The following is a 15,299-nucleotide window of genomic DNA, read 5'->3' as shown; positions in this document are numbered from 1 at the left end:
ATGCCACAGAAATATCACTGAAACTAAGGGAGACAGTTCAGATGATTCAGATGCTACAAAGAACAGTGATGATGATTCAGACTTAGATGACAGTAGAGGTTCTAAACACAGAAGTAACGCCTCCACTCTGTCTCCGTGGCTTAAAACAAGTTCAGCTTCAGTGTTGTCGTCTTCTTCTGTCAAGAAAACACCCACTTCTACCTCCTTGAAGCCTTCCTCGTCTTCCTCTGCTGCCCAGATGCTGTCCAGATTTGCCAGTGGGACCAGTATAGCTAAGAAGCAGGCAGCAGAAAGAAAGAGAAAGGCATATGCCTTAGGAGAACCTGTCAGCTCTGAGGGGGAAAATGAGGATACACTGAGCAGCGAGTTTGAGGACTCAGACAATGACCTGGACTATGAAGATGGGATGACAGAACTGGAGAAGGAGATGATTGCGTTCTTCCAGGACGCATCGATAGATGAGCTGTCGCTGATTGCTGGCTGCTCGGTTAAAAAGGCCCAGAAGATTGTGGAACTGAGACCGTTTGTTAGATGGCAAAGCCTGGTGAGGGAACGTGTGTTTGTTTTTAAATAAACAAATCATCGATTACACAGCATGAAGGTGATTAATTTATGTCAAAACTATTTTTACAAGGTTTCACTGGGTAAGGGCTACAGTCATTTATAGTCTGAAACTGTTGTCCTGAACAGCAGCAGAATGACTTTGTGACCTGTTAAATCTCATTCTCACCACATTTAGTTATTGAGTGAACTACACTACGGTCATCTGTGTGGACACGAGACATATCTTACAGTCACCTTCACATCCTGGCACATCTCACCTCATGCTACCTTTTATCAGCTTTTTAACATCATTTTGATTTTTTTTTTTTTTTTTTTTTACATCTACTATCATCAGAGTAAATCTTAGCTGAAATGGTGCACAATAAGTTTCACAGGATGCCGTCATGCAACAATAGGGCAGTTGAATACAGTGGAACCTTGGATTGCGAGTTACCCGGTTTGCTAGTGTTTTTCAAGACGAGCAAAAATTTTGATTCGATATACGAGCAAGGTCTCGTAATATGAGTAGTATGTACACTTTGTCTGCCGAGCGTCATGTGACGCATGTCACAACTGAGCCAATGGTTCTTGTGCCTTACTCATATAGTCAATATCTGTACTGCAACAATGGGCCCCTCACGCCAGCCATGATTCTTTTCAAAGGTTAAGTACAGGTTAATTAGTTAAATTTTTACTTCATACTGTATTTTGTATTACTGTAATCATTTTTTTATGGATAAGTGGTTGTGGAACGAATCATCTGAGTTTCCATTATTTCTTATGGGGAAATTTGCTTTGATATACGAGTGATATATGATATACGAGTGCTTTGGATTATGAGCACGTTGTCGGAACAAATTATACTCGCAATCCAAGGTTCCACTGTATTTGTGACACTTATTCCTACTACTCACTACTAATAGATTGGACAGCATCCACTGACTTTTATAGGCACAGACACTTGATGTATTGTGTGAATTATAACAGTATGTTCTTTCCTGTTCAGGTTGATGTCTTTCAAAGGGAAAATGGACTTTCAGAGGGGTTGCTGTTGGGCTGCAGAGCTGTCCTCAAAGAGCGGAAGGTTGTCCTGGGTCTCATGTCCAAATGTGAGACCATTTCTTTAAAAATGGTCAAACAGGTCACTGAGGTGATGGAGAAGGGGACACGGTCCATGAAACAGCCCAGCACACTCAACAGCCAGTGAGTAAAATGCATGTATGCACATACGGTAACTAATGATTAGTCTTATGAAATGGTTAAACTATTAAGTTACTTTATAAGAAACTTGAATATATAACCAAGGAGTTGTGTGGTTTAGCTTTTTTTGTTGGTGGTTTTGTTCAGTTTTCACTAGTTGCTCATTTCAAAGGCACAGGTTGCTCACAAGTGGTGCTTTTAGGTGAGAACTTATCGTACCCAAAATCTTGTGAAGTCACGTGGCACTGAATATATTTAAAATGAGAAACAACCCATCTTTTCATGACGTGTATGCACGGTGTGTTAAGTTTGCTTGTAGACTATATGATCAAATGAATTCAGAGGGTGAACTGTTTTGTAATGCCACAGTTCAGTGTCAAAAACAGGTTACACATTATTTGAGGAAGCAAAAATGTGTTAGTATAATTGGAATATGTTACCAAACTTTTTTTTTTTAGTATTTTAAAACTTTTAATCCAGAATCTTCTCTTATCTTTACAATCTGAACCTAGAGTACAAAGGTGTCAAGCTTGAGAAGAGACTTCAGTCCTAGTGTTATAACCTGTGGATACTGGTTGATGCATTATCATCGCCGTGCTGAATTTTTTCCTTCTTGCAAAAATCTTTTCTTTTTACCAAGTCTGTTGTTTTATGTCACAAGCCATTCAATGTGATCAGCATGTAAAATATTAAGGTCTGTAGGTCTCATACAGATTTATACATACATTGAACTTGCTGTGTCTTTAATGTTACAAGTATGTTGGTTCTACATGTTTGTTTTAACTGGTGCATTAAGACTTATCAATGAATTAGGGTATTTGTTTTTATAAGACTGAGAGATCCAGTTTTTGTTCTCAGCCTGTTGTTGGTTGTCTTTCAGGTTCCAGCTGAAACCCTATCAGCTTATTGGTCTTAAGTGGCTGCTGCTTCTGCATGAGCACAAACTGAGTGGTATCCTCGCTGATGAAATGGTAAGGTAACTAGACTACGGCCTGTGTGAGGAGGCAGGGTGCACTGTCAATGTTTGCAGGGTGGTGCTCACAAGCTAAAAAAATAAGGGAAGACCCTAAATGTAATGTAAATTTATTATAAGCCACGCAAGTTTGGAGATGCTTCCAGCTGATTCAGTGGGTGTTATTGTTTCACACTGTGTTTTGCGTGGATATGTAGCCATACTGCAGGTGAATAAACAGTAGTATGTGATCTGAAACGTGCTCACATATCTTCATCGTCTAGCCACTCTTTATCTTTGTAATTGAAATTTGACTGACTGTATCTCTCCCTCTGTTTCTCCTTCACTCATGTCAGGGTCTGGGGAAAACTATTCAGGCAATAGCGTTTCTGGCCCACTTGTACCAGAATGGAAACAAAGGCCCTCACCTCATCACTGTGCCGTCATCTACGCTGGGTAATGATCTCTACAAATCACACATTCTGCTGCCTTACTTGATATTATGTAATCTAACAACATACACTTAGATGATAATAGTCAGTGGTGATTCTGGAGTCTGCTGGGGCCCCTTGGTGCCCCTCCAACCAGCATTCACCACCATCAAGACAGGCAGGAGATGTGGTGTCTATTGCACTGAAGGTGGGTGCTGACTGAACTGATATGACCAAAAAATAAACCTGGCATATCATGTCACAAGGAATCTAGAGTGCAACACAAATATAATATCAATTAAATGTAGAATACTGCACTTATAGTAACCTTTATCAGCATTTGAAGGGGCCTCTTATCTTTCTCTTTTGCTGCTGGTGCCAGAAACCTAAGTAATGATCTTGAGGAAAGATAATAAAGTGGTATAGTGTATGATAGTTATAACAATTAATAACATCAATTTAAAATGTTTTCACGTTATTCAACTTTTGAATGGTCTTCTTGGGCATATTCATTGTTTACTGTTTACATTTCATTTGGTAGGGACAATGTTAATTTATCATAGCTGCAATACAGAGGATTAAACTTTTCGTGCTGGAGCTTGCACTGTGCCTGCTTTGGATTTTACTTTTACAGCGTAATGAAAATACGCAGTTTTCAGTATCATGAAACCACTAGGCCTACACAACAGATATTCAAAAAATGCAATAAAATATACATACCACACTGCACAATAACTTACACCTTATAACTTATAGTAGACTTGTCCAAATTTCTTTGCATCTAAATTAGCATTCATAGCTTGACTGTTAGCTTGGTTGAACACAGTTTTCATCAGTTAAAAAGAGAAAAAGTATTGTCCAAGTTTGCTGATTTTTCTGCAACCTGCTAATGTAGCTAAGCTAGCAAGTCGACTGCCGGTGTACCAACTCTGCCACCTGGCTGCATGCACTTGACTCGGTCGCATCACATCCAGCAGAGCTGGACACACTAGGCTGCTCTGCTAGCTAAGTTATCTACTGTTAAAAATCAAAGTAAACAAAAGCAATAATGTGATGCTAGTGGAAGTTAAGTTATTCAACTGTCTCCCCCCCACAGTTAAGGCTACACTAGCAGCATTTAGTTATATAGTATTGTATTTAATCATTATCTGCTCCACTTACCACTGTCTTGCTTTTTCTCCTCTTGCTCTTTTTTGCACTCCCAGAGGGCTAAGTCCTCTTCATTTTCTTTGAGTGGCTTTTGTTGTTGTTGTCATTAATATTCCTAAACTTAATGAAGTAACATTATTGCTATGGAAAGTAATATTGTCATGTACCATGTATCCACTATTATTGATATGGCTGGCTGTGGTGTTCATAACAGCAAATCTGCTTTAATTTGCCATAGATAATAACTTGCATGTCAGTTCACACTGTATTATTTAAGTTTCTTTAACTTCTTGTAACAATTTTCTGTTAGTTTGTAAAATTGCCATAAAAAGAAATTTAAATCATTCATCTGCAATTTATGCCAATTTTTTTTCACTCTGTCTCATAGATAACTGGGTCAGAGAGCTGAAGCTGTGGTGTCCAAGCCTTCAAGTACTTGTCTATTATGGTAACACTGCTCATTCATCTTTTCACAATGAAATACTGTCTCATGTTGCCTTCATTATGTCAACTCTAGGATTGCAGTGGTATACTGGTTTCATGGTATAAAAATGGATGGTTATCATACCATACACATTTGCTTATTACCGGTATTGAAGAAAACAATGCAATGTGTGTGCACCTTTCTTCCCCGACTGCCTGTAAGACTCTGCATAGGGTGCCACACACATATTCAGCGAACAAATGGCAGAGAGGAGGAGGCTGAAATCACCAAACTCCCTCCACCAAAAAAGAAATTTAAATCAACAGTGCAGGATTACTTTGGATACCCCAAAACAAAAACCTTCGACAACATCATCTCTCAGTAAAGGCCAAAGTATGTGTTCTGTTTACTTTAATCCCAAACGTTGGTTATAAAATGCACTATCAAAATAATTTTCCACATTGTCTGTTCGTTCGCTATTCTATACCTTACAAAAGAACTCGCACTGACCCCAGAAGTGCGCACACACTTTCTTGGCTCACATAAATGAGTATGTGTGTGTGTGTGTATGTGTGCCTTTGTATTTCTTATATTATGGGGACCGAAACCTGTTAATACACTCACATTGTGGGGACTTGGCCATACTTGTGGAGACCAGCCTCTGGTCCCCACAAGGGGTGCAGGACATCAGTTTTACAGCTGTTCAGGGAATATTAATCTACAAGTAGCTGTAGCAATCACGGCTCAAAGGGACCGCAAACACACTTTCAAAAGAAATCCTTTAGCTGCACTCAGAATGCAAATTTTACCTAACAGCTGTCATAACAGTTCTTCTCTCACTGAAACAGTAAAAGGTTCCTCACTCGCTGCTGTTGGATCTGTGATTTTAGGATGGCAATGTGGTTTAAGGTTAGGTATTAGGGAAGTAGTGGTTATGGTTAAGGTTAGAAAAAGTCTATAGAAAATGAATGTAAGTCAATATAAAGTCCCTACAAGGAATGAAAACACAGCATGTGTGAGTGAGTGAAGGTCCAGACAGGTCTGGCTGCACTGTCGTGCACCTACAATTAATTAACAACTATTTTGATAAATGTGTAGAGCACTGTGACGGCATGTCTCCATATTGTCAGAAGTTTTACAAAGCAGTCATTCAGTTAATGGAGATAATAATCAGTAGTTGCACTTGGGTGTTCTATACAGGATCTGTGGAGGACCGCCGCTACCTCAGACGTGACATTCTTGATGGAGATGTTGAGTTCAACGTCATTGTGACAACGTGAGCAAACACACACAGGGTGTCTGTATCGTTTTACAGATCATTACAGTGGGGGAACTAGTGGAACACTAAATTAGTGTTGAATATATTGGCCATGAAGCAACTTTTTACCCTCAGCCGAACACAAAGTAAAGTTATTTACACAAAGTTATTTTGTTTTGCTTGTGTTTGATTTGCTTAACAGGTATCAACTGGCCATAGGAAATGAGTATGACCGTGGCCTTTTTCGCAACCTGCGTCTGAGCTATGCTGTGTTTGATGAAGGTCACATGCTGAAGAACATGAGCGCACTGCGCTACCGCCACCTTATGGCTATTAATGTCAGTTCCCTTAAATTTTGTGGTTCTTTCTACCACAACTGCTCCCCATTTCTGTGGTATCTTCATGTGTGTCATCAGAATTCTTTGCCTTTCTCTCTTTCACACCCAAAGGTGTGGCATGTAACATTTTGGGATTTCTCTTAATGTCTGTGCTCCTGTAGGCAGAGCATCGCTTGCTGCTGACAGGAACCCCTTTACAGAACAACCTTTTGGAGCTGATGTCGCTTCTGAACTTCATCATGCCTTCCATGTTCTCCAGCTCCACTACACAGCTCTCCAAAATGTTTTCTATGGTAAGTGTTTGAGTGTATGTTCTCGGGTGTTTGCTCATGTCTCTTATGTGATTGTTCCATGATCTTGGACCCTCGCTTAACCCAGAAGGATCAAAGCCATTCCAAGTCTCTTATATTGGCTCTGAGGAGTGAGTAGTCTGTTATAGAAGCCATGAGTGTGGTGATTGGTGTTTGGATGCTTCAGATGAAGGCCTAGTCATTAAAACGGTGTTTCCTCAAATGCTCTCTCCTCACATGTTTTTTGCATTTTTTTCTCACATCTTACGTGAGCAGGATTAAGATGCAAGTGAGGGAAACAATCTGAGAAACACAGATTGTAAGATAAGTTTATCTGAACAGGTGATAGCTCTGCCACTTGAAGCTGGATGGCCCTAAATAACTGCCTGCACACCACCTGGAAATACAAGCCTGGCCTCTTCCTGTTTATGGTTAATACTGAATCAGCCTTGAATTATATGTTAGCTAAATATTCAGCTATTCTGATATGAAAACATGATTTTGAATCGCAAAACACAACCTCAACTACAAAAACACTCTTAGTGTTTCATAAATAACAATTTATTGTTCTGTCAGAGAGATGAAATAAATGTAAGGCATGCAAACAGCCCTAAGCAATTATTGTATAATTATGGTGTAGGTATTTAACATTGTACATTTTTTGTCAGAAATCCCATGAGGAGCAGAGCCGCTTTCAACGAGATCGCATTGCTCAGGCCAAACTTATCATGAAACCATTTATTCTTCGAAGAGTCAAGAGCGAGGTGAGTTGATATCATAAACTTACAAAATTGTACTGTGTAAATATTATGTATGTGCTAAGTGCGTTCTGAGGGGATGTTCTAATTGGTTGGTCTTAATGTAATTGTTAAAAACTTAAAAGAATCCTGTGAACATTTTTATTCAGCCTTGTAATTAGATAAGAATCTAGGAGTCTTCATTTAAACAAACTTGACTTCATTACCAGTTATTACTTTATACTGCTGGAGCATATTTGTAGCCTCACACAAACAGATTTAGTTTAAACCTTGTGCAGGTATTGTGAGTATCAAATGCTCTTTCCTTTGTCCAGGTTCTCAGGCAGCTGCCAGCCAAAGAAGAGAAGGTAGACTTCTGCTCAATGAGTGAAAAACAGCATGTTCTTTACCAGGACCTCTTCAAAAAATTCAAGAGTTCTACTAGTGGCGAGAGTAAGCCTCATTTAAATGACCGTGTTTACTGTTCCGTTGTACACCACGGCAGTATTTTGTGCAAATAGCAGAAGTTAGTCCTTTGTTAATAATTTCTCCCACGTCTTTTCTCTGCAGAGCGTGAGTTGTGTAATGTGATGATGCAGCTGAGGAAGATGGCCAACCACCCTCTGCTTCATCGACAGTACTACACTATAGAAAAGCTCAAAGCTATGAGCAAACTCATGCTCAAGGTGAGTCCTATCACTCTTCATAAATACTTTGCTTGTTTTCTGCACTAATGTCCCTCAGTTATTCTTCCCTCTGCAACATCTTTTGGGTATTTTACTTCCTCCATATTAAATGTTCCTCTGTTCTTTTTTTCTAACCCTCCCTAGGAGCCGACTCACTTTGATGCAGATGCTGCTCTGATCCAGGAGGACATGGAAGTGATGTCAGACTTTGAGCTGCACCGTCTCTGCCAGCAGTACTCCTCCATCAGCTCCTACCAGCTTGAAACCAATCTCCTGCTTGACTCTGGGAAGTTCCACCACCTCACGGAGCTGTTAGCCTCACTTAAAAGCAAGGTAAATACAAATGTCTGTGGAGTGTTGGGGAGTATGTGCAGTTGCAGTGGGTTTTTAAAAATTTTTTTAAAGAAAAATAACGGTAACTCTCTCATCCTACAGGGGGACCGAGTTGTATTATTCAGTCAGTTCACCATGATGCTGGACATTGTGGAAGTGCTGCTGAAACATCTCAAGCATCGTTATGTCAGACTGGATGGATCCACACCCATAGCTGACAGGTTGTGTCAGATTCACACATTAAAGTCAGATCAGCTATATGTAAGATTTTAATCTTGTAAAAAGTCTAGTCACCTATACTACTAACGGTTCATTATTACAAGGCGTTCTTGGCAATGTGACTATTTTCAGATAACCATAATGTCAGTCTAGTACAGTTGCTATTATAGCTGTTACTTAGGAGCGAAAAGGTTTGCTGTCAAATTGAAGAAGATGGAAGCAGGAATTGACATATTATGGCTAAAACCTTTTTTTTTCCTGTCCTGCAGGATTGTGTTGATTGACAAGTTTAACACAGACCCAGATATTTTTGTGTTTCTGCTGTCAACACGTGCTGGTGGCTTGGGCATCAACCTCACCTCAGCTAATGTTGTCATCCTACATGACATCGACTGTAATCCCTACAATGACAAACAGGCAGAGGACAGGTGTCACCGTGTAGGCCAGACCAGGTGAGACCCGGAATGTTATTAACACTCTGTTCTTATGGGAGGAGTTCTACCTGATGAGGTTTTGGAATTGGAATTCCCTTTTATTATATCAGCAATTAGGCATTAATGCTATATGCATTTATATTCTGATAATATTAAAATCTAAGAATAATACAGGAGGTATTAATTGCAGTTACAGGACAACCTCTGGTAAAAATGTGCAAGTTTAAACAGTGTTTAATGTACTGATGTACTGTAATGACAGTACCTTACTGTGTATCAGGACTGTACAGGTGATTAGGCTGATCAGTAAGGACAGCATAGAAGACTGCATACTGCAGCTGAGCCAGAAGAAACTTAAGCTGGAGCAGGACATGACTGCTGCTGAAAAGGGTGAGGAGATGTACGCACACATACACTTTCTCAAATGCATGCACACTCTTTTTTTTTTTTAATAGGTTGGTAGATGACAGTTAATTATGACTGAGGTAATGCACTGATTTACAGACACATACTGAAAACCTAGTGTAAACTAAAAAATCTGAGCTAAACAAAAAAGAACATGATTACTCTTACTAGCCATATGGCTAAACATTTCTTTGCATGTCCTTCAGATAGAGCACAGTGAACATGTATCTAGTTCTTTGAAACAGACACTAGTTACTTCATTACCTCACATCAGTGATAAAAATGTGTGATCAGTGAACAAATAGGATAAACACATTCCAGCCTTGCACTGCTACTTCCAGCTATGTTAACAAGGACCAACTTCAACTCTATGCCTGTAGATTTCCTACTTTTTAAACCCTGCAGGGACAGCCAAAATCATGCATTTTTCTAACTACAAACAAATATTTGGGACTGTATATACACATTTCCTGGAAAAAATAAATGTTCTCCTTTTGTAAAATGTTGATTTACAATCTGATGAAATTTCAATGCAAACAGTGTTGTGAACAAAAGCTATAAAAAAATCTGTGGTAACTACACAAAGCTGTTAGACATAAAACATGTAGAGCATACAAACCAATTATAAGACAAGATAGCATGTTTCTTTCTAAATCTTGCTCCTGGCCAGAATTTTGCTTCAGAAGTCTTTACATATTTTAATTATTATAAAAAATGTGCCAAAAAATGTCCTGAGATGAGTGAGTCTCAAAGGTAAGGTTGGGTGTGAGTAGCTAGTGTTAGAAAGTAGTTGTTCCGGTGCCTGCCTTGAGCACAAACCCCTGGATGGTACCCTACCGTGTCATGAAAATTTGCTGGGCCACTTGTAAGTAATAAGTCTGAAGCTTCAGTCATTGTCATGACATGTATGTTCCTGGCATGCAGCATTTGAACTAAATGATTTGCATTACCCTAACCTCCTGACTGGCTTACAAATGAAAAATGAAGCATCATTTGTTCTTTAGGTGGTGAGGGGACAATACCTGAAGATATGGCATCTTTGCTCAAAGCCTCGCTGGGACTGTGATGCCCAAGCACATGAAATTTGAGACTGTACAAATGCATTTTTAATGGCATTCCTCTGATTCAGGGCCGACTTGAGTGTTATGACTGACCACACACTTTTGCATTTATACTGGAAAACTACTGAACCGTATGCTGCCAAGAACAAAATACTGATATTTGATTATTTCCAATGTAGCATGGTAGCTGTGCCTAAAACACGGTTTTTACAGGCTCACAATTTTTGCTCATACTTCGACTACACGATCTTTAGGCTAAACAAAAAATTGCTTTTATATATTAATGCAGTGCACGTGTTACATGAGAGGATTTTAAGCTGTTTGAATCTGAAAGAAAGTGCTGACCAAAATGCCACTTGTGCAGCATGTGTGGGACCACATAATCAAATCTGTGAAACTGAATATTTTGACTGCAACAGAAAATCTGAGTTTAAGTGCACCTTGCCCAGGTGAACACACAGCCTTTTATTATTCCTATTTAGATAACTGTACTGTATGCTAGTAAGTAGAATGACAGGATGTTATCCATCAAAACTGCTGGTATTTGGAATTGTTCTTACATACTGAAAGAAGCGGTAGATGGAGAATGGTAAACAGTGTCACATCTTTCCTGTCATACTTGCCAGTTCCGACTAAACAGCAGAAGTATCAGCCAAGTATCTGGAAAATTGTATTTTCTGTCACTGTAAGTGTAATGTTGAGTGTCATCCTGATGTCATATTTTAAGTCTAACCCTGTTACTATCAGTGATTCTTTTTTTTTTTCTCAGAAAAGACCTAGTTAATACACAAATATTCCAGTTTTTCTGGTGTGGAAAGCTGAGTTCAAGGACAAAGAATGTAACATAACATCTTACACAAATATGGTGCTTGAAACTGTTTCTTTACTGTTTGTAATTTTAAGCAAAGCAACACAGAGAAGACAATTTAAGAAAGCAGTTTCTGCATTTATGTACTGTATAGTTGGCTATTGTGTTGTAAGTGTATACGTGTTAATGGATTCTCTTTTACTAAGTCATTTGTATCATTTGTATGTTTTTAGGTTCCTGTTTGAAATGAATAATAAACATTGGAATAAATATTTGTGTGATCATGCCTGCAGGAGCAGCAGCCAGTAAGAAGGAAAAAATAGTCAAGGATCTTTTTAATGCCAGGTTTGACAACAAGGTCTGTGGAATTTTGTTTCTTAGTTATTTTTACAGTGTAAGGGTAAGGAATGGGAAGGGGAGATTGCAGAGTGCTGTTTAAAAATGAAGCTCAAAACAAAGGTCATAATAATACGTGATTACAATTTCACCAAACATGCATTAAAAGAAGATTTCTAAATTATGTTAAAGTAACAAAGAATAGCAAAAGGCTGAAATTGCAAATCTAGGAATCCTGAATTACTTGATTGCTTTTGTTACTGTATATGGTTTACATGGAATGAGTAAGAAATTGGTATGTATGTATCAAGTGTGTGTTTGGCTTTTTGGATATCAATGCATTATCAAAATACGACATTGCATCAAGCTGAACACAGCTCAGGGTTGTATCTGTAAATGACCTTGTGCCTAATCAGAATTTCTTTATTTTGGTATGCATGGAGAAGGTGTGGTGGCAACGGTCACTGGCTTTTCTTAATACTGAGGCATTACAAGGAGGATGGAATCCTACAGATGTTTAGAAAATGAATTTATGACATTGTATATCAGAAAACGGGGGCAAGTTTGTTTGGCATGCAAAAAGGCTGAAACATGCTTCTATTTAAAATGCAAGCAAAATGACTGAGAATCAAACAGATTTGATACTTAACATTATGTGTAAAGAAATTGTTAAAATTACATGTAATCTAAACACTGTAATGTAAAGGATGTAATCCTTGTAATCTAATAATCTACTGAGCACGGGGGGAGTACCGTCCACATCTGAAACCTGTCAAATGGGCATCACATTTGATGGTGTAGGTGAAATAGAGAACTCCTCTGTTGAGCTGACAGCTTAGACGGTGAGTTCCTCGCTCAGGAAAGACCACACATCTCCCCACTAGGTCATTGTAAAGTACATCTCTGTCCCAGACTTCCATCCTCAAATCCTGGCCCAGTTCAACTGAACCAAAGTTATAAGTTGCATTCCACACTGGGTTATTGTTGTCCATCACTGTCTCAGTCTCCTCGTATATACCGGTGTAGAAGATCTTTATGTAGGCGTCTGTTTTAGTAAAGGTGTCTGCCCTCAGACCTGCAGCTCTGTGGATGTCCAGTCTAAGAGTTCCTCTGCCAGCCCTTAAAGGACAGCAGTTATGATCCAAGTTGGGAGTCGGGGAGCAGTTCTTGAAACCAAGCAGGTCCTCCTGAAGCTGGTTTTCTTTAATATATTCTGTGACAGTGCTTCTCAGATTAGCACTGATCTGCAAGTCCTCCACCAACTGATGCAGAGGGAAGACAGCATAAGAAACTACATCAGGGCTGTTGTGGAGACTGTTCATCCAGCTGTGGTATGCTTCAGATGGTTCCTGATGGTAGAGGATATCTGGGAAATATCTCTCCCCTCCAATAACCTCGATCTTATGAGTCATGAAGCCTTGATAGAAGCCCATGGTCATATTGCCTTTCAGGATGTTGTCACACTTGTTGGAGAAAGATGCATTGGCAGGGAGAAAACCCAGAGCCATTCGAAGCTCAATGTTAAGGCAGTTTTTGATCTCGGCCTCAGAGAAACCCTTTAGTGTGGCCAGGCAGGTCCTGAAGGCAGTGATTCGCTTCACCTTACCACCAAGCTGGACCTAGGAAACAAACTAATAATAAAAATAAGGCAGAAAATTCTCAGCTTTCTAATAAAACGGATCATTGTCCCTCACTATGCCATGTTCCTCAGCATTATTTTTGCACTTGCCATATCAAAAAGACATTTTGCAGCACAAGTGCTACGATATAAAAGACAGGGGAAGAAGACCACACCAGTACCAAACGCAGTTATCTGACCTGATGTATGTAGTGTGTTCCATAGGTGTCTATTAGCCGTCTGTATAGGGCTCTGTTCTGGCTTGTGGTTAAGCTCTGTGGGAGTCTCTTCAGATGCTTTGTGAACTCTGCGCTCAACTGGGGATGATCAGCCAGCCTGTAGCTGAAATAGCAAAATATGTGGAGTTAAACTGACAATGCCAAGATAATCTTGACTTTTCTGTAACAAACATCACAAAAAGCCAAGTTCACCAGAGGGTCGCGCCATAGGCCATTTTAACTTTAAAATGTCTTCTAGTCAGATGACTGTTTTCAAAGTAAATGTATTTTGCAGCCTAAGATCCATCTGCAGGAAGGGGCATAATTCATATTTAAACTCATGTAAGGTTCTTTTGGCAAGCTATGAGCTAGTATATGAAGATAATTATATTATTGGTTGAGTTGTATTCCTGTACTTATTCAGTAGTGGAGTAAGGCTCTGTTTAGCCATCTCGCATGATGTTTAACTTTAACTACACACACACGATGCACTGTGGCTGTGTATCAGCACTGGACTGCAAGACATTTGCCTCATCACAGAAGCACATTTTTAGTTTTGAATTTAAGTCTAATTGATTAATGATCCCAGTAATCGGTCAACAAATTCCAACTCACTTCCCTTTACCTGTAGTAGGTGCAGCTGATTTCATGGATGGCAAATGTGGCTTTATCTACGCTGTGCTGCGAACGAGCAAATTTTGCCAAATCTGAGCGGCTTCCTCCCAGCACCGCTTTGCCAATACTATCAAGATTCAAACCAAGACCCCAGTTGTTGTTAACCAGGGAGTTGGAGCTGCGCAGAAGGGAGTCCACAGAGTGATGGAGGGCACTAGAAAGCTGCTTACTGCAGTGGCTGAAGGGACGCCAGTCAAGCACCGCTACAGGGAGCTTCTGAATCTGAGGAAGAAGAGACATAATAGGATGTATGTAGGGATGCAGATGGAAGTAGAAAATTATTTAAGGAAGTGTAAAATAATACATAGGGAGAAAAAACAGAAGGTGGTGCAAAAACAAGAAAATGTGTTCTGGATGGAAATTAGCGAAGGGCATTTAGACTAAAAAGAAGGAGAGAAGGCTGAGCAGCAGGTTTTACAGTTTTCACCTGTCCTCCTTGGAAGCGGTTCCGACACAGTGTACAGCTGTGATTATCAGCCAGATGGGCTTTGACATTGATGACATACGCCCCTGTTCGACGCAGCCGCACCACATCAAAGCCCTCCCCGGCCAGGTTGTGTCCTGGGACGAAAGGCGCTTTCTCACACTCTGACCCTGAGCCAGTCCAGCAAGCCTGGACACTGCAGGTCTCCAACATTATTAGCAAAGCCAATGTAAGCAGAACAAAGTTGCTCTGTTTAGATCCTCCTGCTGTCATGGTTACCTATATGTAACAGGGCACATTGAGGATGAGAAACTAAGCAATACATTTTGGATTTTAATGATTATGTTATTGGATCTTTTTGCTTTTTAAATGTTTCCTATGACATCTGAGCTGTCTCAAAATATTTTAAACAAATTTCCATAGATTTACCAGTGGGCAAACCTGCAGCAGAAGATGAGTTATGTACAGTAAATACATGAGCTTCTAATCCTCTGGTTTATAAACCAGGGTAATCCTGCCACAGATTTTGTGCCAACAATAAAACTATGCACAACAGAGACATTCGACGAGGACATGCACTCTTACCTTGCGATGTGTTTATGTTAACGCCCTTCAGTTTGTGCCTTTGTCTTCTTTAAGGAGTTGTCAGGCTGTAGCTCTATTGCCTACTGAACAGCTTTCTTAGATTTGAACTGTTTACCCTCTATCAAAGGCACCATAAACGATGAACTACGAACCGACTGAAGTCTTAATCCTGCTG

General features: G+C 39.7%; 2 protein-coding genes across 2 annotated transcripts in view; one reads left to right on the top strand and one right to left on the bottom strand.

Moving 5' to 3' along the window:
- The window catches only part of smarcad1a (SNF2 related chromatin remodeling ATPase with DExD box 1a), a 16,652-nt gene extending 5,201 nt beyond the window's left edge, over window positions 1-11,451 (top strand). Inside the window, exons 9-25 of the mRNA XM_020602464.1 lie at window positions 94-229; window positions 284-544; window positions 1,550-1,746; window positions 2,624-2,714; window positions 3,052-3,151; window positions 4,664-4,723; window positions 5,900-5,975; window positions 6,160-6,295; window positions 6,457-6,588; window positions 7,254-7,349; window positions 7,658-7,775; window positions 7,893-8,008; window positions 8,153-8,341; window positions 8,444-8,562; window positions 8,830-9,012; window positions 9,275-9,384; window positions 10,404-11,451. Coding sequence (XP_020458120.1) covers window positions 94-229; window positions 284-544; window positions 1,550-1,746; window positions 2,624-2,714; window positions 3,052-3,151; window positions 4,664-4,723; window positions 5,900-5,975; window positions 6,160-6,295; window positions 6,457-6,588; window positions 7,254-7,349; window positions 7,658-7,775; window positions 7,893-8,008; window positions 8,153-8,341; window positions 8,444-8,562; window positions 8,830-9,012; window positions 9,275-9,384; window positions 10,404-10,465 — 2,182 coding nt within the window. The 3' untranslated portion in view covers window positions 10,466-11,451. The remainder of the gene's footprint in view (window positions 1-93; window positions 230-283; window positions 545-1,549; window positions 1,747-2,623; window positions 2,715-3,051; window positions 3,152-4,663; window positions 4,724-5,899; window positions 5,976-6,159; window positions 6,296-6,456; window positions 6,589-7,253; window positions 7,350-7,657; window positions 7,776-7,892; window positions 8,009-8,152; window positions 8,342-8,443; window positions 8,563-8,829; window positions 9,013-9,274; window positions 9,385-10,403) is intronic.
- Window positions 11,452-11,469: 18 nt separating this feature from the next.
- LOC109961557 (perforin-1-like) lies at window positions 11,470-15,293 on the bottom strand. The gene is made up of 5 exons (XM_020602463.1): window positions 15,125-15,293; window positions 14,543-14,818; window positions 14,066-14,337; window positions 13,423-13,564; window positions 11,470-13,223 (listed from the first exon to the last, which is right to left on the bottom strand). The coding sequence occupies exons 2-5, from the start codon at window positions 14,810-14,812 to the stop codon at window positions 12,336-12,338; spliced, it is 1,572 nt and encodes a 523-aa protein (XP_020458119.1). The 5' UTR covers window positions 14,813-14,818; window positions 15,125-15,293; the 3' UTR covers window positions 11,470-12,335.
- Window positions 15,294-15,299: the final 6 nt, after the last annotated feature.

The sequence above is a fragment of the Monopterus albus genome, unplaced genomic scaffold, assembly GCF_001952655.1.
Source record: "Monopterus albus unplaced genomic scaffold, M_albus_1.0 scaffold56.1, whole genome shotgun sequence".
Lineage (NCBI taxonomy): Eukaryota > Metazoa > Chordata > Actinopteri > Synbranchiformes > Synbranchidae > Monopterus > Monopterus albus.
This window is presented reverse-complemented; position numbering and strand designations above follow the sequence as displayed.